The sequence below is a fragment of the Amblyraja radiata genome, chromosome 1, assembly GCF_010909765.2.
Source record: "Amblyraja radiata isolate CabotCenter1 chromosome 1, sAmbRad1.1.pri, whole genome shotgun sequence".
NCBI lineage: Eukaryota > Metazoa > Chordata > Chondrichthyes > Rajiformes > Rajidae > Amblyraja > Amblyraja radiata.
In genome coordinates, this window is record NC_045956.1 from 3,106,536 (window position 1) to 3,130,287 (window position 23,752).

The following is a 23,752-nucleotide window of genomic DNA, read 5'->3' on the forward strand; positions in this document are numbered from 1 at the left end:
AAAGTGTTTGCTTAAAAACCTAATGCCATTGAAATCAGGTTTTAAGTTTCAGTTTAATTGCTGTATTATATACTTTTTGTTCTTGTAAAATGGGATTTTCCTAGTTAAATGAATATACAGGTGCACAACCTTTTATCCGAAAGCCTTGGGACCAGACACTTCTCGGATTTCAAAAATTTTCGGATTTCCGAATGGAAGATTTTTAGCGTAGATTAGGTAGGTAGCGCGGGCGGCTTGAAAAGTCTGGAGCGGCTGCCTCCTCCCCGGAGACCGGGGAATCATTGTAAATCATTGCTTAAATGTTAGTCAGTTAGTTTGGAGGGATTTTATGTGGTGGTGGGGGGGGGTGAAGGGGGAAACTTTAATTCTTAGTCCCCTACCTGGTCGGAGAGGCGGGGAGCGGGCAATGCCTTACCGGGTCGCCGTGCAGTAAGCTCCGGAGCGCTGTGGCCGCCGACTCCCAACATCGCGAAGCTGGAGCTGCGGGCGTCCGGCGCCGGTTGGAGCTCCGACCCCGGCAACTCTACCCCTGGCTGCGCGGCGCTCCAAATCCAGCGCCGCCCGCGGCCGGACGCCCGCAGCCCCAGCTCCGCGATGTTGGGAGTCGGCGGCCACAGCGCTGGGATACCAGCGGGGAGCGGGCAATGCCTTACCGGGTCGCCGTGCGGTAAGCTCCGGAGCGCTGTGGCCGCCGACACACAACATCGCGGAGCTGGGGCTGCGGGCATCCAGGGGTAGAGTTGCCGGGGTCGGAGCTCCAACCGGCACCGCCCGCGGCCAGACGCCCGCAGCCCCAGCTCCGCGATATTGGGAGTCGGCGGCCACAGCGCTCCGGAGCTTACTGCACGGCGACCCGGTAAGGCATTGCCTGCTCCCCGCCTCTCCGACCAGGTAGGGGACTAAGAATTAAAGTTCCCCCCTTCACCCCCCCCCGCCCCTTCACATAAAAGCCCTCCAAACTAACTGACTAACATTTAAGCAATGATTTACAGATGTTTAAGTGTCTCCCCGGTCTCCGGGGAGGAGGCAGCCGCTACAGTAGTACAGACCTGGATTGACTGTGGGTCGTTTCGGGTCAAGTTTGGCGCCAAATGCGAGCTTTGGTGTGCAGACGACATCCTGGAAAAAATGTCCGGTTTTCGGAGCTTTTCGGTTTCCGGAACTCCGGATAAAAGGTTGTGCACCTGTAATTGTTTTTAATGATAAAAATGACACTCTTTTTACCTTGTACCTTGGGCTTCTGCTTATCTCTAAAAACATTCCCCTTTCAGATATTTCCGTCCTTGACAGCACTCTTCAAGATGTAGACTGCTTACAAAGGCATTCTTGCCCTCTGGCACTTAGTCCAAGAAGTCACAATATGGATGTGACCCTTGATTGATTTATACAATGTTATAAGTTCTTCAAGGGTATTTTACATATTGCAATATTACTGAGACTCAAAATAAGTTGCAAGGCAGGTGGGTGACATTAACCACAGGTTGAATGGAAAGTGAGTTTCTTCCAACATTGCATCCTATTTATAAGAGGGCCCCTCTATCCTGTGTCACATTCATCAAACCTTCACTTAGATAGTCTACAATGCATATTTCAATCACAATTCTGGAAGATTTTGTATGTCCATAATTTACATAGAAACATAGAAAATAGATGCAGGAGGAGGCCATTCGAGCCAGCACCGCCATTCATTGTGATCATGGCTGATCGTCACCTATCAATAACCCGTGCCTGCCTTCTCCCCATATCCCTTGACTCCACTAGCCCCTAGAGCTCTATCTAACTCTCTCATAAATCCATCGAGAGACTTGACCGCCACTGCCCTCTGTGGCAGGGAATTCCATAAATTCACAACTCTCTGGGTGAAAACGTTTTTTCTCACCTCAGTCTTAAATGACCTCCCCTTTATTCTAAGTCTGTGTGGCCCCTGGTTCTGGACTCGCCCAACATCGGGAACATGTTTCCTGCCTCTAGCGTGTCCAAACCCTTAACAATCTTATATGTTTCAATGAAATATCCTCTCATCCTTCTAAACTCCAGAGTGTACAAGCCCAGCCGCTCCATTCCCTCAGCATATGACAGTCCCGCCATCCCGGGAATTAACCTTGTAAACCTACGCTGCACTCCCTCAATAGCAAGAATGTCCTTCCTCAAAGTAGGGGACCAAAACTGCACACAATACTCCAGGTGTGGTCTCACTAGGGCTCTGTACAACCGCAGAAGGACCTCTTTGCTCCTATATTCGATTCCTCTTGTTATAAAGGCCAACATGCCATTTGCTTTCTTCACTGCCTGCTTTACCTGAATGCTTACTTTCATACTGATGACTAGTCGATTGCTTGCGCGACTACTCTGGTGTCACTTAACTCAGCAGGCACCTAGGTAGGAGCAAGAGCTCATGTTTCATCTTCTCCATGTGAATTTTATTTGAGAGGGTAACCATGATTCTGTTTTGATTTGGAAGAGTATTGTGGCTAGGCATTGTGAATCGTGCAATCATTGTTGACAACATTCTGTGTCTGATAATGTACTCATTAAATAAGTAATCACATGAAGAAATCCCTAATGTTGTAAGGACACTGTGGTCTTTCCCCAAAACTGTCAACAAAAGAATGGTTCTGTAGTCACCTTTGTCTTTTGAAAACATAACTGTCTTATCATTGAATAGTTCTTGATCTTAGAATTTTATTGGGATGCATAACTATAACGTAGCAAAGGAGTATTTTTAGCTCTGGAAGCAAAATGAAGCAAAATCAACCTTCGGTGGATTGAGTATAAATTTGTTGGAAGAACAAAACATCCGACCTGGCATACATTCATGGTCTACTGGACAGCAGTGAGATCATTGAGATCCTAGCCATCCTACATTCTTCAATGAGATGGATTATCCACAGCCAGTACTTCAAGACATTGGAAAAATGCCATCTATGCTGTCTCAGCAAAATCTCCCAATTCACTGAAAGGGCAAGCAAACTAACTTCAGCATTCTCTTTGGGACAAACATCTCTAGCATTGAGGTCCTAATTACCCTTGGTCAGCCCCGCTGGGTAAGTTACGACATTCGCTTTCCAGGCACCACATTCCCTGGGTATGCTTAAAACATTCTTGAAGAAGTGCAGAATTTCCCGACTAACTGTGTTTCAAAAGAATCTATTTAATTAGGGGTTAATAACGGGAAAAAACTTATACCTAAATTCTGGAAAAATGCCCCTATACCAACAATAAATATGTGGATTTCAAATATGTTCGAAACATTACACCTGGAAGATATGAGACTCCTTCTTGCAGGCAAACCAGACCACTTCCAAACGACGTGGTCTGCATTCATCGACTTACTACAAGTATAAGGTGCAACAGTACTCTGAAAATAAATGGTTTCAGGATCTGGTAAGGGGGGGATGAAAAATACGAAGTTGGTATATCCCTTTCTGCTCTCTTCTTAATAGAGCTTTTGTTTCTTTTTCTCTTTTTTCTTTTCTACGGCCTATTTCTTAACCTTTTTTCTCTAACTCTTCGTGTAATGGGTCTTTTTTCTTGATCACTTTTTCACACATTCACGACTCTTTCTCACTTTCTTTACTTTTTTCTCTTTTTAAAGCTTAAAAAATGAAGTGGTACAAGAAATGTAATAAGTTATATTTGGCTTGTATTAATGTAATGTACTTTACTTCTAATAAATAAAATTATTTAAAAAAAATGAATTCCCCGACTCCTGGAAACTTCTGGCATCTGACTGGTTAAAGTGGAGAAGAAGCATTCAGGATGGTATGTGATTCTTGAGTCCGTGAGTCAGACAGCAAATAGAAGCCCTGGTAAACAGAGGGAGTGTACCATCTTGCAGACCAACTAACTATCAGTACCATCAGGCACCTCTTGCCCCATCTACAGAAAACCTATGCTTCCCCCTTGGACCTCATCAGTCAAAACACACTGAAATGGTGTGGTATCAAGTCATGCTTGAACCCATGGAGACACAAAGTGCTGTGTCAGTCAGTGGTCAGGCGGCATTGAGAGGTGACGTTTCGAGTCAAGACTCTTCTTCAGACTTGCATGGGACTTCCTAAGATACTGGGTTATACAACGACCTGTACAGTCTGTAAATCTGAAATAAAACAGAAAAATACTGGACAGATCCAGCAGGTTAAGCAGCATATGCTGAGAGAAACAACGTTAATGTTTCATATTTTGACCTTTACATTAATCGTGCCAAAGAATATCAATCTCGAATACAACACAGGCAGTTCAATAGAATATACAAATTTAATCGAGACAAGTTTGAGGACGTTAATTACAAACAGGACAATACAGTAAATGGCAAAGATTTCAGTCTGCTGAAGTACAGACCACGCCTTATTAATGTAAGTGTGTGCAAACTGCAAAATATTGCTTCTGCCTGATATGAATAGGTAGTGTAAAAACTGATGATCATTGTGATCTTTACAGACAAATTGTTCTGGTTATGTTGTTCCTGAAGTTGTAGTCGCAGCATCTGATGTATTCCATCGAGGACCTAATGACTGAAGTGACATTTCCTGTGCCTTCTTGTTCATTGTAGTGTGTGCAGGAGAAATATTTAATTGAAAAGCCTTGGTGTTCATTATCTCTTGCTGGAGGTCCTTTCTCTCTCCGCCTCCAACATGTTTCTTTGTTCCGTATGCCCTCTCTTAATTCTTCCTCCCATCCTTCGGCAGTGATGGCGCTAAAGTAGCATTGCACACTGATTGAAGGTAGACAAAAGTGCTGTAGAAACTCAGCGGGTGAGGCAGCATCTATGGACCGAAGGAATAGGCGACGTTTCGGGTCGAGACCCTTCTTCAGACTGATGTTGGGGGGGGGGGGGGGGGGGGGGGGGGGGGGGGGGGGGAAGAAAGGAAGAGGCAGAGACAGTAGGCTGTGGGAGAGCTGGGAAGGGGAGGGGAAGGAGGGAGAAAGCAAAGACTACCTGAAATTGGAGGTCAATGTTCATACCGCTGGGGTGTAAATACCCAAGTGAAATATGAGGTGCTGCTCCTCCAATTTGCGGTGGGACTCTCTCTGGCCATGGAGGAGGCCCAGGACAGAAAGGTCGGATTTTGAATGGGTGGGGGAGTTGAAGTGCTGAGCCACCGGGAGATCAGGTTGGTTATTGCGAACTGAGCGGAGGTGTTGGGCGAAGCGATCGCCAAGCCTGCGCTTGGTCTCACCGATGTAGAGCAGTTGGCACCTGGAACAGCAGATGCAATAGAGGAGGCGCAGGTGAACCTCTGCCTCACCTGGAAAGACTGCTTGGGTCCTTAGATGGAGTCGAGGGGGGAGGTAAAGCGACAAGTGTAGCATTTTCTGCGGTTGCAATGGAAAGTACCAGAAGAGGGGGTGGTGTGGGTGGGAAGGGACGAATTAACTAGGGAGTTACAGAGGGAACGGTCTCTGCGGAAAGCCGAAAGGGGAGGAGATGGGAAGAGTGGTGGGATCCCGTTGGAGGTGGCGAAAGTGTCGGAGGATCATATGTTGTATGCGACGGCTGGTAGGGTGGAAGGTGAGGACAAGGGCACACTGACATCATTTGCAACATGTCCTTGTTTGCAACATGATCACATATTCTAATTCCCTTCCCAGTATGACGATTGTCACAATTTACATTATGAATGCACGCACATGCATAAGATGCCACATTGGAACTGAATGCTTGGCATGATGGATATTCTGCAGCCAAGTTTTGTTGACAGTAGTTCCAGCAACGGAAGCACTGCAGTTGTTTGCTTAAAAATGATGTGATTATGCCTGTGGAACGGCACTTGAACCCACCACCTTTTAACTTGGTGAGAGAATTAATGCTGATGATTAATTGATTATATCCAAAAATGCAATAAAATTAGTTTGAGATCAATACTTTATATTTAATGTAATTAGGTCAAGACCCAATTGTCAAAGCCCTTAGCCCTATTTCATATTACCTGCCCCTGAATTGTGTTCAGACCGAAAGGTCTGAATGACAATAAAGGATCTATCTATCTATCTATCTATCTATCTATCTATCTATCTATCTATCTATCTATCTATCTATCTATCTATCTATCTATCTATCTATCTATCTATCTATCTATCTATCTATCTATCTATCTAATAATAATAATAATAATATATCTTTTATTGTCATTGCACGTCAGTGCAACGAGATTTAGTATGCAGCTCCACTGATGTACAAGAAAGGTAAATAAATACAATACATAAATAAACAAGCTGAATTGATTGACGTGACCATCTGAGGGAGACTGTCCAAAGGGGGTGGGTGGGGGGGGCACTCATTAGGGCCGGTTCAGAGCCGCTATAGCTCTTGGGATCTATCTATCTATCTATCTATCTATCTATCTATCTATCTATCTATCTATCTGTCTGTCTGTCTGTCTGTCTGTCTGTCTGTCTGTCTGTCTGTCTGTCTGTCTGTCTGTCTGTCTGTCTGTCTATCTATCTATCTATCTATCTATCTATCTATCTTAAACAATTGCATTGCCAGCCATTTTGTATTCATTTGTGAATTCTGTAGAGTTTCAAATCTGAAATAAATACAGATATGCTGCAAATGTTCAGCATTTGTAGAAAGAGAGAGTTTACATTTCACATAATCTTTTATCAGTTTACATTTTATCAGTTTATCAGTGCCCTTTATTTATTTAGTTTGTAACAAACAATAAATTGCGTTTAAATATTTAATGAAGCATTCAAGTATTTGCATGTGGATATCCTCTTTCAATGTTAGATTACTTTTTGATAGTTAGAGCTGGCGTGAATGCTGTGGACGCATATGGAGAACATATTAATCAGGATTCCTGTGATATGAGAAGCAATATCCTATGCATAGGATCAGGCTTGCCTGTAATTTTCACATTTTAACAGCTTGCTGACATTAATGATTGAAAACAAGTATCGTAGGTTTGATAGCAGAAGAAAGCAACATGGGACTTTTCTAGGCAATTTCAAACAAGGAAAAGAGTAAATTTAGGGAAGGTAAAAGTTACAGAAGATTAAATGCCTCTTACCTGACCATAGTCATCCTGTTTTGCGGGAGAAAGGCCAGAATATATCAGCAGGCGAGTTAACTCACAGTGTCCTACATAAAACAAAAAATAATGCAGTGGGAAAAAAATACAAAGTTAAGAATGGATCAGTCTAATTATTATTGCATGCCACCAACTGATGCTTTACTTCAAGATTGTTTTAATCAGAATTACATGCAATATGTCTAATTGAATTTCATTGTGTGGCTTGAGGTGAACTGGGTGAAAGTAAGGACATATGAGTACAGTTAGAGGTGGATGTTTCTTCATACAAGGACCCATCTGGAGAGTTGGCCACAGTTTAGGAATGTGTTTACCACAACTGGTGTTAGAGAACAGAAATGTTGTTGGCCTCATATTTCTTAGTAATGTCTTACTGCTAATAGTTGCCTCATGGAACTATTTAAAAGATTAGCTAGGGAAATGTTATTATTACATTAAGTCTATTCTCTAAATGGCAGTAAAGTATGAAGACTTATGTTGCAATAAATGCAAAGTATTCATTATAGTGACTGCATCAATGAAACCACACAGCTGTCCCTTTTATGCCTGCACTGCGCACATGTGGGGACAGAATCAGTGTCTGAGTGAGCAATTCCTTTGTAACATAGGCTTGGACAGTCAAGGTGGCCTGGACGGCAAATTTCAATTACTTAGCTTGGAAGAGGAAAGAATCCACCTGGTGTTACCTTTCTATACTGTTCTGCACAAGAAATCAAAACTAAAAATGAACACACTCAAAACTGAAGCACAATATCATAACTGTGGAGATCTGAAACAGAAACACAAATGCGCTCCTGCAGGTTAGCAAGCAGCTGAGGATAGTGAGTCAGCCTTTGCATTTTAAATTAATGACCATCCGTCAGAACTGTAAAATGAAAGGAAGACTTTTTAAAGCAACAACTGAGTGAGGGAAAGGGAACAGGTGGGTGGAGGGAGACGGGGTGTGTTTAGCTGTTGGGGCACAAGGAGGAGGATGAATTCTATGAAAGAGCTGTAGGTGCCACTGATAATCTGATACATGGGACCATGATGCAAGACCAATATGGATGGTAATGGGACACATTAAGAAGCAAAGTAAGGGGGCAGAACAAATGTATATAATTGGTTATAACAGAGCAGCAGAGGGAAGGAGAAGTATGGAAAACCTGGTAAAGAAAGGAAGACATTCATGTTTTTGATTGTGGAAGGAAACGATAGTAAAACTCTGCTACGGATTACCCCATACACCTCCTCTGTTCTGAAACTCCATTGCCAGAACCTACCGTCTGAGGGTTTAGATTCAACAATCATAAGGATTGGTGAATAGGAAGGAATATGTACTTTCATCATCAAATGATTTTGAAGTCATCCAAATCTTGAATGACAAAACATAGTTCAACCAGTTTCAATTCCAACTATACAATGTAATGTTTGGTGTGTAAACGCTAAAACATAAAAATACAACAAACCTCCCAATTTACCGCCAGACCCTACCATATGTTGCTGTGGATAGGAACATTTGCCACTATTAAAGCATAAACATTTTATTCATGTAGATTTTTGTGTCCTGATGCACCATTTTCTGCATTGTTTCACCAAATATGACCTTCTACATATGCACAAATATGATTGACAACATATCTGAATGATATTATGTGGTTAAGGATAAGGGGGAAATCTTTTAGGACTGAGATGAGAAAAATATTTTTCACCCAGAGAGTGGTGAATCTCTGGAATTCTCTGCCACAGAAGGTAGTTGAGGCCAGTTCATTGGCTATATTTAAGAGGGAGTTAGATGTGGCCCTTGTGGCTAAAGGGATCAGGGGGTATGGAGAGAAGGCAGGTACAGGATACTGAGTTGGATGATCAGCCATGATCATAATGAATGGCGGTGCAGGCTCGAAGGGCCGAATGGCCTACTCCTGCACCTATTTTCTATGTTTCTATGTTAGAAGGTCAGTATACAATATATGAACATGAAATAATGCCATAAGTTCAGGATATTATTATATGCATCTGTACAACAATAATCCACCATTTTACCACACCCATCATGATGTTTGAAAGAAGCATGGATAAATATTAACATGATTTAGAAAATATCAGCTAATATAAATATAGTTTAGAGCCAATTAATATTTATCCTTTTCAAGGGGAGTGTTGCAATTATGCAGCACAAGTACATAGTTCCCAGAAAGTGTAGTCGCAGATAGCTCGGATGATGAAGAAAGCTATTGGCAATTCATCTTTATCAGTCAGGGAATTGAGTAGCGAGCCTGGGACGTTATGATACAGTTGTACAAGACTCGTGTGAGACCGCTCTTTGAATTTTACGCTCAGATTTGATCACTTTACTATAGGAAAGATGCCACTCAGCTCTATGGAGCACAGTGAAGATCTATAAGGATGTTGCCAGGGCTCTGGTGCTTGAGCTAAAGGGAGAGAGAGGTTAAATAGGCGAGGACTAGCGCAGGATGATGAGGGGTGGTCTTATAGAGGTGTATAAGAACATAAAAGGAATAGATCGGGTTAATGCATGGAGATTTTTTTACCCAGAGTAGGGAAATCAAGAACAGAGGACATAGGTTTAAGTTGAGGAGGGGAGAGATTTAATAGGAACCTGAGGGGTAACTTTGTTACATATTGGGTGGTGGTTATATGGAAGGAGCTGCCACAGGAGCAAGTTGAAGCAGGTACTATCACAACGTTTAAAATACATTTGGACAGGTACATAGATAGGATAGCTTTAGAAGGATATGGGGAATGCAGGCAGGTGGGACTAGTGTAGATGGGGCATATTGGTTGGCTTGGGCAACTTAGGCTGAAGAGCAAGTTCCCATACTGGTTGACTCCATAACTTACTTCCTACCCACAGCAAGCAAGTAGATATGGATGGATCGGATTGTGCTTGGCTCTTTGCTAGAATAAAGCTGTGGTCTTGAATTCCATGAGTCCCTGTGCCTGGGCATTAAGTAACCAAATGTGGTAACTTAAGCAAATTAGGTGAATGCTAGCAATGAGGGCCATCTCCACAGTGGTATCTGATAGCGGATATGAGATATATTCTGCTGTGGCCTCATTAAAGAAGGAAAAGGGGAAATTTATTGTTCTTTTAGCAAATAGTTGGCAATTCTCTAGGCCTCCGAGAAAATATACATGGAAGCTGTTGTTTTAGCTAGAGCTTATGACCTTAAGGATATAATATTCATCTAATTGTAGAAGTTGCCACTGGCAGTAGCACTCATCTGTGCTGAATCTCCTTGAAAAGTTTTTGAAGGCAGGTTCCACTCAAGTGAGTTCTTCATTTTATGCATTCTGTAGTGTACTTGTTCTTTTTGTTGGATTCTCATTTTTGAAAAATGGGAGTTATAAAAGCCATCCATTACTGTCTGTGACAGTGAACTACTTTTCCACTCAGCTGTTGCTCTCTCAGTCAGATCTCGATTTTTAGAGCAACACACAAACTACTGGAGGAACTCAGTGGGTCAGACAGTATCTGTGGAGGTAGAGGGGTGGTCAGTGTTTCAGTTCAATCATTCCTCTGCCTCCACATGTACTGTCTGATTTACTGAGTTCCACCAGCAGTTGGTATTTCGCTCCAGATTAAAGTACTGCACACGCTGTCCTTTGTACCTCTTGCTTCTAAAAAATTGGTCTAATTTCCAATCACCCTCATGCACAATACTTCCAGAATCCATTTGTTAAAATGCAACCAATCCATTTTCAAAAGAGCTTCCCCTGTATATTATGGCTATGCAGAGTATTGCAGAACATGTCCATCCTCATTGTCATCAAGCAACCTGTGGAGCTGAACAGTATTTCCCAATAAAATGTAGGCGGTGTTGGGCTTGCTGCTGCTGCCTGATATTCTCTGGTTTCTGCCTGTAAAGATCATATCCACAATTGCCTTTACTGATCTTTTCTTGATACATACCCATAGAAGATCTTTCAATCAGTTTTTATTTATAGATTTTTATTCATTTTTGTGATCTGGGTATTACTGGCAAAACATGGCTTTATTGCCTACCCCTAACCTTCATCCTTAAGAAGAGGATGATGAGCCACTTCTTGAGCCACTGCACTTTTGGTTAAAAATACTCACACAGTGACGTTGGGTAGGGAGTTCTTGTGACGATGAAGGACTGGTGATATATTTCAAGATGTGCAATTTGGAAGGGAAACGGCAGGTTTTTATGTGTCCGCTGTCCTTGCCTTTATTGGTCGGAGTAGTTGAGAGTTCGAGAGATGCTGTCAGAGTAGCTTGGATGATGGTGTACACTGTAAACATTGTGTACTGGTAGTGGTGAAATCTATGTTTCATGTGCTTGATGGAGTTCCGATCAAATGGACTGCTTTGTCCTGGATGATGTTGAAGGTCTTGAGTTCTTTGTACAGCACATATCACAGCAAGTAATGAGTACAGGAGCTACCCTGGATGGAAATCAAACTCTACACAAAATCCCCCATACATTTGAAAAATATTTTTCAAGCTAGTACTAACAATAAAATGATTCATGGCATTTATTGATGACTTGATATGGTACATATTCCATTAACTTAATTGTGGGTGGTGACTAGTTAAGTCAAGTCAAGTCACTTTTATTTCTATAGCACATTTAAAAAACAACTCTCGTTGGCCAAAGTGCTTTATATTGGTGGAGGTACTAACGTTATACAACATTGGTTCATAGATTACGTACATACATCACTACATACATATAGCCCTCACTCAGAGGACATGAAGAAAGGCTTGAGAGTAAAGATGAGTTTTAAGTCTCGACTTAAAGGAGTCGATGGAGGGGGCAGTTCTGATGGGAAGAGGGATGCTGTTCCACAGTCTAGGAGCTGCAACCGCAAAGGCACGGTCGCCCTTGAGCTTATGCCTAGACCGCAGGATGTTCAGTAACCCCAAGTCGGCCGATCAATGAAATCAAAGAAAATTCAATGAAATTAAAGAATAATAGCAAATGTATGCAGAGCGATACAATATGGGCTACTGTGGAAGACTGATGTTTCTGACTTGAGGAAAAATCAATTCATAGGAATAGAACTCTTGCATAACTTGGGGGTTGCTCGGATTCCATTACGCTCCTGAATAGTCTATCATGAAAAGGCCATAAGGTGTGAGGTGATGAGTCACTTACTATAGGATACATAATTTCTGAATTATTTTTGTAGCGGTGGTGTTTATGTGGCCAGATGAGTTGAGTTTCTACCACCCTTCTGATGGTGAAGGTAAAGATTTTTGACTGAACATTATTGAAAGAAAATAAATATTTTTCCAAGTCAGGATGCAGTGTGACTTGGAAAGGAATTTACAGACAGTAGCATTTCCAAGCACCTGCTCAAGTGACCTTCATAACTTCCTGTGAATAAGAAGGAAAGCTGTTTGCATCATTAGTCAGGCTTGGTTGCAAACATTTCTTGGTACCTGGTATTGTGCATGCATGATGCTGTATGGCAGGTGGCATTTCCTGCAGCAGCCGTGTCCCATACAGGGCTTATCTTCCATTTCAGATACAGGTGGAGGTATATACAAACATACCAAAGGTCAAATGAGTTAGACACCATTGGATGTGAAACTGATGTCCCTTCACAAATCCCGCAGAAATAATGGGACATACTTCTTTATACGCTGTGATGTAAAAACCATAATATGTTCCATTAAACCTCACAGGCAGTGAACACATCGGCACATTACATTTGGAAGTATTTGATATCCCAACAGTTTATTTGTGGCCAGCATAGGAAGCGATATTTCCGGTAACTCTAGCCCAGTAAAAGTACTGAAATAAGCTGGGTGACATCCAATGCTGAACTTCAGTGAACTTTACCGAAGAATACTCGGTACTTAGCAAGCCAGACAGTGCCACTATTGAGTCAGGGGTCTTAACGGAATGAAGACCCGTTATTTATCTGTCCCCTTCCTCCTTGCTACTATTTTTGCAGGGTTCCCTTCAATGTTTCTTCTCTTCCCCAAAGACCATACTGGCAGAATATTTCCATATTTAAAATGGGATAATACCTTCATTGAAATTTCAGACAAATCAGGTAATAATTCCTTTGGTTTCATCCCATGTAGTAATTTTAGGCCCCAGTCATAGGATGCTAGATGAGCAACAGTTTATTTTCCTTGGGTAATGAAGGCTTCAAAAGGGGAATTCCTTTGTAGTATATGTTAATGGCTGCAGTAATATGGACAACCTAAATCCGAGCGCTGTCTGAAAGTCACACGGTGCAAAGCCAAGGTGATACAGACACACGCCGCGATGAACAGGAAGGTTGGCGCTGTAATTAAGATGGTTAAGGAGTGTAGACAACTTTTAAGAAGCCAGACAACTCTTGAGAAGCCAGAGATACACGGCAGTGAAGCTTGGTGTACATTCAAAGGTTCAAAGGTTGATTTATTGTCACATACACCTAGATGTAGTGAAATTCCTTTTGCCAATGCAGCACATAAGAAAGAATACAAACATAACAATAATAAATAGCTTTAACATGAAAACATCCCCCCACAAAGGTTCCCATTATGGGGGAAGGCACAAAGTCCAGTCCCATCCCCAATGTCCACCCATAGTCGGGCCTATTGAGGCCTCCACAGTTGCCTCTACAGAGGCCCGATGTTCCAGGCCGTCCTCGCCGGGTGATGATGTTCCGGCGTCGGGAGAGTCCTCTCAGCGGCATGGGAACCCTGGAACGGCCGCCTCCCTACTCAAGACCGTGGCTTCCGGAGCCGACAAGGCCGTGCCGAATGGAGCTCAACTGGCGATCTCGTCGCGAGATCCCAGGCTCCCGATGTAAAGTTCAGCGCCTCCGCCCGCAGCTCCGCGATGTTTTTAACGCCGGTCCCAGCTCACCGGAGTTCCAGCGCGGCGACCCAGGCAAGGCACCGCCCGCCCCGCAATGGCGCTCCAGCGCTGCACCGCAGTCCTCACACCCGCAGCTCCGTCGCCGATGCCGGTGCCGCCGCCGCCGATGCCGAGGCTCTGGGCGGTCCCCTCGCTCCTCGGACCCGCAGCTCCGCAGCCGCCGCCGATGCCGATGCCGAGGCTCCGGGCGGTCCCCTCAGGAAATGCCGCTCCAGGCCCGCTGGTAGGCCGCGAGGACGGGTCGAAAGTGCAGCCCGGAGAAAAGCTGCATCTCCGACCAGGTAGGGACCCTGAAAATTAGTTTCCCCCTTCCCCCCCCTCCCCCACACATAAAAAAGCTAGAACTCCTTAAAAACAAAACACTAAACTAACTAAAAATAAGGAAAAAGAAATGAAAAACAGACAGCTGCAGGCTAGGCAGCCATACCCCCTACAGGTCGGCGCCAAGTGAACATTACCGGTCGGTTATCCTTGGTTCTGAAAACTACTACTTACCTTTTTTTCCCCAATGAGCCAATGAAATTCGCCAGTCAGCACCGGTTACAACCTACAAGAACCTACCAGAACCTTCGACCTCCTGGCAACCGACTAGGACCTCCTGGCAACCCACCTACGGCACGAGAATTCTCGCTACTCTCCATGGCGGCTTCATTCTAGTCGCTGCTGATTTATCAACATGTTGAAAAATTTGCGGCGACCATAATGAGGCCGCGCTTAGTTCCCAGAATGTGGGAACTCCTCACGACCACGAAGGCGACTCCCCGGCAACCACCTGCAAACATGTGGCAACCATATGGCTACCGCATGGTCTCCTGCAGTCACCTAAAAAGTCGCCTAAAAAGTAACTTAAGTGGGACAGGCCCATAACTACTCCCTATCAGTGCTGCTTTGTGTGCTGTCCGATCAGAGCCACCATTAAGAGGGCATATGAGATCCTGATTTAGGTGCAGGTCAAACTTACCATTTCCTTCAATAAATGCACATGAAATGTGTTTGTCTCTGTTAAAACTGCACACCAATGAGTGTGTAATAATAGACATGCTTACAGTCATAATTGAAGAGAAAGGCAGTGCACAAAAAAGATGAGCAATGTACATTGCTTTAATTTATTTTGGACTTGTTTAAATTGTCTAATCCTTGGAAGTATAAGAATTTGACATTTCACAAAGTGACATCCTCAGAAGATGCTCATTTTACATCACAATAGACAATAGACAATAGGTGCAGGAGTAGGCCATTTGGCCCTTCGAGCCAGCACCGCCATTCAATGTAATCATGGCTGATCATCCCTAATCAGTACCCCGTTCCTGCCTTCTCCCCATATCCCCTGACTCCGCTATTTTAAGAGCCCTATCTAGCTCTCTCTTGAAAGCATCCACAGCATTCAGTAGCATACTTCAGCATACTTTTTTCCTTGAATTGTGATGCAAATTAGCTAGTTGTTAAATAACTTGTTATCCATCAAGTACAAATAATGAATGAGTGTGGTTGAGGTTTATGGAAAACCAATTTATACCATCAGAAACATGGACAAGTAGATCTCAAGTGTATAATATGTAACTAGAGAGGGATGAATAGCATTGCAAATGTTATATGTCAATGCCTTGGAATATACACGCACTCGATCAAATATAATCTTTTTTTCTAACATGACATATAGAGCATAATTATGTGACTTTAGAATGAATAAATTAAAAACATAGAAAATAGTTGCAGGAATTTTCCATTCGGCCCTTCGAGCCAGCACCGCCATTCAATATGATCATGGCTGATTTTACTTCGGAGTCACGTGAGTGACTACGTGAAGAAGGGCCGTCCGTCTGCGTGCGCGTCATTACGTCTGAACGCAACGCGCACGACGGACTGGCAGAGACACTGTGTCCTCCCAGCCGTTGGGATGGGCAGGTAAGGAAAGTTGAACTACTTACCTGCGTTCTAACGGGCTTGAAGCTTTTTGTAGTTTCATAGCCCAGATGTCGAGGAGACGGTCCGCGGGGAAGTCGGCTGCCGAAGACCGCAGCATTCCCAGTAGCGGGCGACGGTCTTGATCCCGACATACAGCGCTGGCAGCAGAACCGGCACGAGACTTGTTGCAGGAGGAGGAGCTCCGTGGTGGTCCTGCGGGACGTAATACCACCCGCAAGTCTGACAAACCCGTTGACTCAGATGAGTCCGGGGAAGAGGGATACCCTCCCTCAACGGAGAGCGTCTGAGGACGACACTCCCACATGGAGCAACTTATGGAGAAGTTGCTCCAACAATGATCTGCTCCGAAGGAGGGAGCAGTATCAGCACGGGCCTACAGCAGGCCGTGCCAGCAGCCTCACACATGCGGCAGCCCAATGTCTTCCCCATTGGAGGGCGAAGTACATATGGAAGAAACCACTCTGAATCAGAGTACAAAAGAACAGGGGGGGAAACCTTCCCAGGGACAAGCAGAAGAAAGGAAGTAAGTAAGTAAGTTTACTTATATAGCACTGTTTAAGTCAACTCGCATTGACACCAAAGTGCTTTACATAAAATGAATAATAAGTTTCCATACAAACAAAAGAAAAGAAGTACTTCTGCAATCGTCCAGGTTCCACTGGGTGCTTCCCTGGATGGAGATCTAGCTAATTGACAGCCCAGGTATTATGGAGAACCCGCAGGCAGCGGCACCTGTTTCAGGGCTGCACAAATGTCTCCTGCTCTAAGGAGAGGAGCATCCACGGTCAGTTTCAGTCTGACCCAAAGCAAGAACCTCATTTAGGTCTGCTGGAGGTGCCATGTCAGCGCAGGTATCCTCAGGGGCCTGCGGCAGCACCTTTTTTCAGGGCTGCCTACAAATCTCACTCTCAGTGGAGGGGAGTGCGAGTGATCAGTAGGTAACTGATCTCGAATTTAAAGTATGAACATACTGAAGCACATGCATATGGCCTCAAGAGCCAGCAGTTGGCAACGCTACAAGTGCCGGCAAGGGAACAGCGCCATCAGGGTGACTTTGGAGAAACCAGCCGCCGAATCCTCTCTTCATGTAAGTCCAGAAGAAGGAAGCAAAAGCTGTCGGACCAATCAAGGTACCAACGACAAGCAAAACTTCATCAGTAGGCCCACACCCCACACCTCCATAGGGGGTAAGCGGTTCACTGAAGCCGGTGGTAGCTTGAAAGCCGGGCACGGAAATATGATCAGAGTCGTCTTTCAAGGCAGACTCAGAATTATGGCCAGAATTGTCCTACAAGGCAGGCTCAGTATGATGAGGTTTTTCAGACCAAGACCCAAGCAGAGGTCAGGAGAAACATGGAATCCACACTCCCTAGTCCTACTCCCAATCAAGGAGAGAAAAGGAACCCGCATCAGGGGCCGTTGGGCTTACCACAAGACCACCGGTAGCCATGGAGGTAGGTGGGTCTGGGTTTACTGAAACAAGGGATTGTGGACCAGTTACATGTTGGTAATTTTTACTCTTGTGTTTTTGTTCAAAATGACAATAACATGAATTTCAGATCTGGTTTAAAAAACAGATAATAACGTGATTATATTTACTGCACAACATACATAGGTTCCAAGCAGACTTGGAACTCAGACCGGAGTTGTCTTCGAGGCAGGCCCAGTATTATGGGCAGGATTGCCTTTCAGGACAGGTGACATATGGAGGATGTCACTTCATCCACGTTTAACTCATATGTGCAGTATAGACTTTCAGAACAGTAAATTTTTGTTACGGTCTAACAACTGTTTATAGGAGCTTCCTATAAAATGGTCACATGGCATGCATCGACCTCAAAGATGCATACTATTCGGTGTCTATTCACTAAGAACAGGAGATATTTGAAGTTTAACTGGATGGCATGGCTCTGCCAAATGGGTTGCCATCAGCTCCTAGACTATTGACTAAACTACGGAAACCAATTCTGGGTCTACAAAGGTCTCAGAACCACATAGTAATGGCACATTTGGAGGACTTTTCATTTTGGAGTCACCAAGAATTGGCAGAAGCATCAGTCAAAGCAAACCAAAACCCTGTTTGAAAGATGTGGTTACCTCATCCATCCAGTTAAATCAAAATTGACACCTACAAGGGTAATTGATTACCTAGGATTTACTATCAAACACAGTAAATATGTTGGTGACTTTGCCTAGGGGCAAACACCAAGATTTAAGTAAGCCTGCTATGACCTGATCATCAAATACTAGCCATCTATCAGGCAAACAGCGAGTGTAATTGGCAAATAGTAGCTGCATTTCCAACAGTACGTCACGGGCCTTTGCATTACCAGAATTTACAGCAAGCAAAGGAACGAACACTCAGAATCCATGCAGGCCAAATTGGCAAAACTATGGATTGCCAGCAGAGGCCATTGTTGAATAACTATGGTGGATAACGAACGTGAGACAGCTCAAGGGAAATTTTGCTCAAAAGCCATCGGTGGTTCTTCAGACATATGCAAGCGGCTAAGGATGGGGAGCCACAAACACAGTCTAGAGCTGTGGGGGCAGATGGAATGAGCAGGAGTCTGTAATTCCCCAACACATGGAATCAATTACCCAGAATTGTTGGGGGAACAATATGGACTCAAGGTTTTCTGTAGCAACATGCAACCTGTGCTTGTTCAAATTCAGATTGATAACACCACAGCGGTGGCATATATCAATTACAAGGGTGGTGTAAAATCTGTATCTTGCGACAGATTGTCGAACCTCATTTGGCACTGGTGTATTGAGAGGAATATTTGGGTTACAGTGGTCTATCTACGAGGTAGATATAACACGGTGACAGATGCTGGATCACGAATGTTTAATAACAACACAGAATGGATGTTGAATCAGACAGTATTTAATGAAATAACTACACGATTTGGCATACCAGATATTGATCTGTTTGCATCTAGACTAAACCATCAGTTACCCAGATATGTGTCCTGCGAGCTGGATCCAGGAGCAAAGGCAGTGGATGCTTTCTCCCTCAATTGGGGAGGAATGTTTATGTATGCTTTCCGCCAATTTGTCTCACAAACCGATGCTTGACCAAAATCAAGCAAGACTAAGCCACAGGCATATTGGTAGTGCCAGATTGGCTTACTCAAGCCTGGTTCCCAAAATGTTTTGGGAATTATAGTCCAGCCAGTTATGGCTGTACCCAAGAGCAGGAACCTTGGGTACAGTGAACCCAGTTACAGGGAGCAATCATCCACTACATGAACGTATTAACTTGTTGGTCTGCAGATTCTGAAGAGGGCATTTCAAGGCACAGGACTGTCCGAACAAATACAACACAGTTCGGATAACAGATGTCTTGGAGTTCCTATCAACTCTGTACTATAACTATAAACAAAGTTATAGTGCAATCTATAGTGCCAGAGGCACACTCTCCCCCGATCTGATGCTGGAAGCAGGGCACGGGTCGATAGGAACGCACCCCTTTACAACAAAATTCATGAAGGGAATTTACAATTTAATACCTCCAAGGCCAAGGTACACGGACACATGGGATGTGAGCGTGATACTAACCCTACTTTGACAGTGGGGACCGCCTATAACTAACCCTGAAGGTGGTATGCTGATGGCACTACTAACAGCACAAAGAGTCCAGACACTGCAAAAGCTACGGTTGGACTACATGACCACCAATATGAACAACATAATATTCATAATCAGGAACCTGATAAAACAGAGCAGGCCAGGAATGCCAGGGATGAAGATCCAGTTCTTGGGATATCCAGAGGACCAACAGTTGTGTGTGTGGTAACATACTAACACCACTATCTGAGAGTTACGGAGAACCTCAGAGGCTCAGAACAATCTGTCCTCATCAGCCATAAAAAACCACACCAGAAGGTGTCAACTCAAATCATCTTCAGATGGACAAAAGAGGTAATGGCAGTAGCAGGAGTGAACATTTATATTGTTAAATCTCACTCCACCAGGGCTGCATCTACGTCGGCAGCAAGAGCTATGGACGTGCCCCTTGACGTCATCCTAGTGGCTGCAGGATGGACGAATGAATGAACGGTCCACCGGTTTTATAACAAACTCATAACCAGACCGGGGGTGTTTGCACGTACCATTTTAAGTTCTGTTCCCTTGTTTCCCTCCAAGGTTGGGAGGGGTAACTATTTAAAAAAAAAACCTTTCTTTCATTTAAAGCATCAGTGTCTTTACTTAACTACGTAATGTCTGAATGCTTTAATGATTACACGCATCCATGGTCAATCCATTCAGTGTGTGACGCCTGGATTCGTAACCGGCGTAAAATCACAGAGCTTTCAAATCTTCACGTAGTCACTCACGTGACTCCGAAGTAAAATAGTAAGATTAAACGAGAACTTACCAGTTTGAAGTTTGATCTTGATTTTATGAGGAGTTACGATGAGCGATTACGTGCCCACCGCTCCCACCCTCATACTATCAAGGTCATATGGAAGTTCTAGTTTCTTCACAATCTTACTATTCTCAGGTCTTCTTTTTATCTGTGATTTAACACCGCTGCTTTGAAGATTGACGCGCACGCAGACGGACGGCCCTTCTTCACGTAATCGCTCATCGTAACTCCTCATAAAATCAAGATCAAACTTCAAACTGGTAAGTTCTCGTTTAATTTATTCAATATCAGTACCCCGTTCCTCTTTTATCCCCATATCCCTTGATTCTGTTAGCGCTAAGAACTATATCTAATTCTCTCTTGAAAACATCCAGTGAATTGGCCTCCACTGCCTTCTGTGGAAGAGAATTCCACAGATTCACAACTCTCTGAGTGAAAAAGATTTTCCTCATCTCAGTCCTGAATGACCTACCCCTTATTCTTAAACTGTGACCCCTGGTTCTGAACACCCCCAACATTGGGAAAAACTTTCCTGCATCTAGCCTGTCCAATCCTTTAAGAATTTTATATGTTTCTATAAGATCTCCTCTCATCCTTCTAAATTCCGGTGAATATAAGCCCAGTCGATCCGTTCTTTCATCATATGTCAGTCTGCAACTGTGAATAAAATATTCCATGCCACCCAAGCAACTTTAAATATTCTTACGTTACAAGAGGAGAATAGTTTGGGTGTAAACATGGGTTAACTCTTCATTGTTTTAGATCACCTCCTGAAAAAACAATAATCTCAAATCTCATCAGATCTCATCAAATCCAAGTCTGATAATTAAATTGAGAACGGAAAATAAAATGAACTTTTCTAAATGCTAATAATACATTAAATGAAGAGAAACGTTATATAAATAAATGACTATCATGGACAGCAAATGCAGCTCAGTATCTCTGATTACAGTGCGATCCTGAACGGTTGACATTACATTCCTTTTTATGGTTGTTAAAAAAAGTCAATTTAGCTGTAAATCATCAAAACGATTTTTTTGCTGGAGTACATATATCTTTTACACAAGTAAAGAAAAACATGAAATTATATATTTTTATTCGTGTGCATCGCAGGCAAAACCAGTTACACCTCACCTTGAGATGCTGCCCAGTGCAATGCATTGTCACCTTGGCTGTCACAGACCTGGAGACTGACTCCCTTCCTCATCAGGTGGCAACAGAGGGCAATGTGTCCGAACTGCGAAGCTAATATCAACGGAGTACATCCTCTCTGATCCCTCTCATCCGGCGAGACGCCAGCTTGTAACAATATGTCTACGGCAGTGATGTGCCCTTTCACTGCAGCCCAATGAATAGGTCGCTGCACCGGCTCGGAGCGGGTGGGAAGATTTACAGGAAGCCTTAGCACCAAGTAACTCAGGAGAGACGCCGATCCTGTGAGCGCTGCCCAGTGCACAAGAGTGTGCCCTTTCTCATCGTACTCACTCAGAACTTGCACAACTTCTAGCTCTGCTAATTTCCGCAAACCCGTCACATTCCTAGAAAAAAAACAAGAATTGTCTTCAATACTTTTAATACTAATCGTTGCAATTATACTTAATTCTGAGCATCTGAGTCATTTTCATTAAACACTGCAGATAGACTTGGATTATTTATAAAGACACTTTCTGTATACACGACTTCTTTCTGAACGCAACTACACCTTGTTATCAGAGGTAGACAAAAGTGCTGGAGAAACTCAGCGGGTGCAGCAGCATCTGTGGAGCGAAGGAGATAGGCAACGTTTCGGGCCGAACCCCTTCTTGTTCTCATTACATGTTAAAGAAGGACATGGCCAGGAAACCTTGCAGGCGAGAACGAAAGTAAATGCAGAGAAATAAAAATAAACGAAATGAACGGTTAAACGAGGAAAAGGGAAACGCGTTTACAAATGGGCAGCAGGACTGACCCGGTTACTAGAGCAGGGACTATATGCTGCCAGTTGTACCCAGCTTGCAGTCCTTGAGCACCGCCGCTCCGGGCTCTTTGGCATCCACTGTTCTGGGAGGAAGGACGGCGATCCGCCTGCATGTCTGCAACTGAACTCGTCCGAGCTCCTCTAGTATATTTGGTGCACCTTCAGCACAAGTGGGTGCAAGCGGTCCGAAACCATTGTATAAAGTACAGCCGGAGTCCTGATGTAAATCCTTGAAACCAAGATGCCGCCTGGCACCGTGTGTGTGCCTGACATTGACAAGAAAGGACTGAGGAGGATTGCACCTTTTTTTTTTTTAACACCCGATGGCAGATCGGGGAGGTTTACCTGGGCTGCCCTCTCCCGGTGACCAGAGGGGTTCCACAATGTAATGGTCTCAGCTCCCAGGCCAAAGAGTAATTTTACCGAATCAGATGAGATAACTTTATATTTAAGGAGGAACTGCAGATGCTGGAAAATCGAAGGTAGACAAAAGTGCTGGGGAAACTCAGCGGGTGCAGCAGCATCTAGGGAGTGAAGGAAATAGGCAACGTTTCGGAAGGGTTTCGGCTCGAAACGTTGCCTATTTCCTTCGCTCCATAGATGCTGTTGCACCCGATATATATATATAGTTTATGTAGTTCAGAGCTTATTTGAGGTTGTAGTGTATTTAATATCCGAATGGCTATAGGGAAGAAGCTGTTCCTGAACTTGGATGTTATAGTTTTCAGGCTCCTGTACCTTCTTCCCGATGGCAGGGGTAAAATGTGTGTGTGGCCATGGTGTTGTGAGTCTCTGAATATGCTGGCTGGCGTTTTGAGGCAGCAACTGCAGTAAATCCCTTCGATGGTGGGGAGGTCAGAACCCGTGATGGACTGGGCAGTGACTGGGAAGATGTTTTACAGTCTTCTTCGCTCCTGGGCATTCAAGTTGTTGAACCAGACCGTCATGCAATCAGTCAGTATGCTCTCCACTGTACACCTGTAGAAGTTCAAGAGAATCCTCTCTGACATACCAAATGTCAAAGATATTGGTACACTTACAACTCTCTTTGCTTGCCTTTTGTATTCAATGAATTTGGATGTTCAATTATTAGCACAGTTACAGCACTTTTCTTCAAGGCAAAGGTACAATCTTGTCCTTTTCACTTACTTTTGGATCCTGATGATGTCAAGTTATGTTAGCTGAAGCTTCGCAGACACTTCATTTGCCCGGTGCCTTGCCAAGATCACCACTCTTTACCTACATACTTATACAGTGAGGATAAAGCCTGGGTGTACATCATCGGGCCAGAGACATGGTGGGTGGATGGGTGGGTGGGTGGTGGTTGCACAAAGGAGTCAATCTGCGTACAGGAACCAACCTGAATGTAGCTCCATCCTGGAGTGTCGTTATTAAAACCGGCGTGCTAAGAGTGTTCAATGATGGGCAATTTGGAATAACTTGGTCAATACTGTGCTAACACACAGGGGATGATGTGACTTGATAGGAACATGTTGGAGAAAATCATAACCGTAATTGCCCAGTCGAATTTCCAGAGTGATCCATTGGACTTGGAAAAGTTTACACTCATGTTCGACTCCAGTCAACAATTGGTTTTGAGGCATGTAAAACC

General features: G+C 43.8%; 1 protein-coding gene across 2 annotated transcripts in view; it reads right to left on the reverse strand.

The window, feature by feature from the left end:
* Positions 1–22,436, reverse strand: part of LOC116968299 (probable protein S-acyltransferase 23) — a 44,665-nt gene extending 22,229 nt beyond the window's left edge. For both annotated transcript variants that reach the window (XM_033015063.1, XM_033015152.1), the window contains exons 1-3: positions 22,132–22,436; positions 21,318–21,721; positions 7,014–7,084 (exon numbers count right to left, since the gene is read on the reverse strand). In XM_033015063.1, coding sequence (XP_032870954.1) covers positions 7,014–7,084; positions 21,318–21,721; positions 22,132–22,253 — 597 coding nt within the window. In that variant the 5' untranslated portion in view covers positions 22,254–22,436. The remainder of the gene's footprint in view (positions 1–7,013; positions 7,085–21,317; positions 21,722–22,131) is intronic.
* Between the last annotated feature and the right edge of the window lie 1,316 nt (positions 22,437–23,752).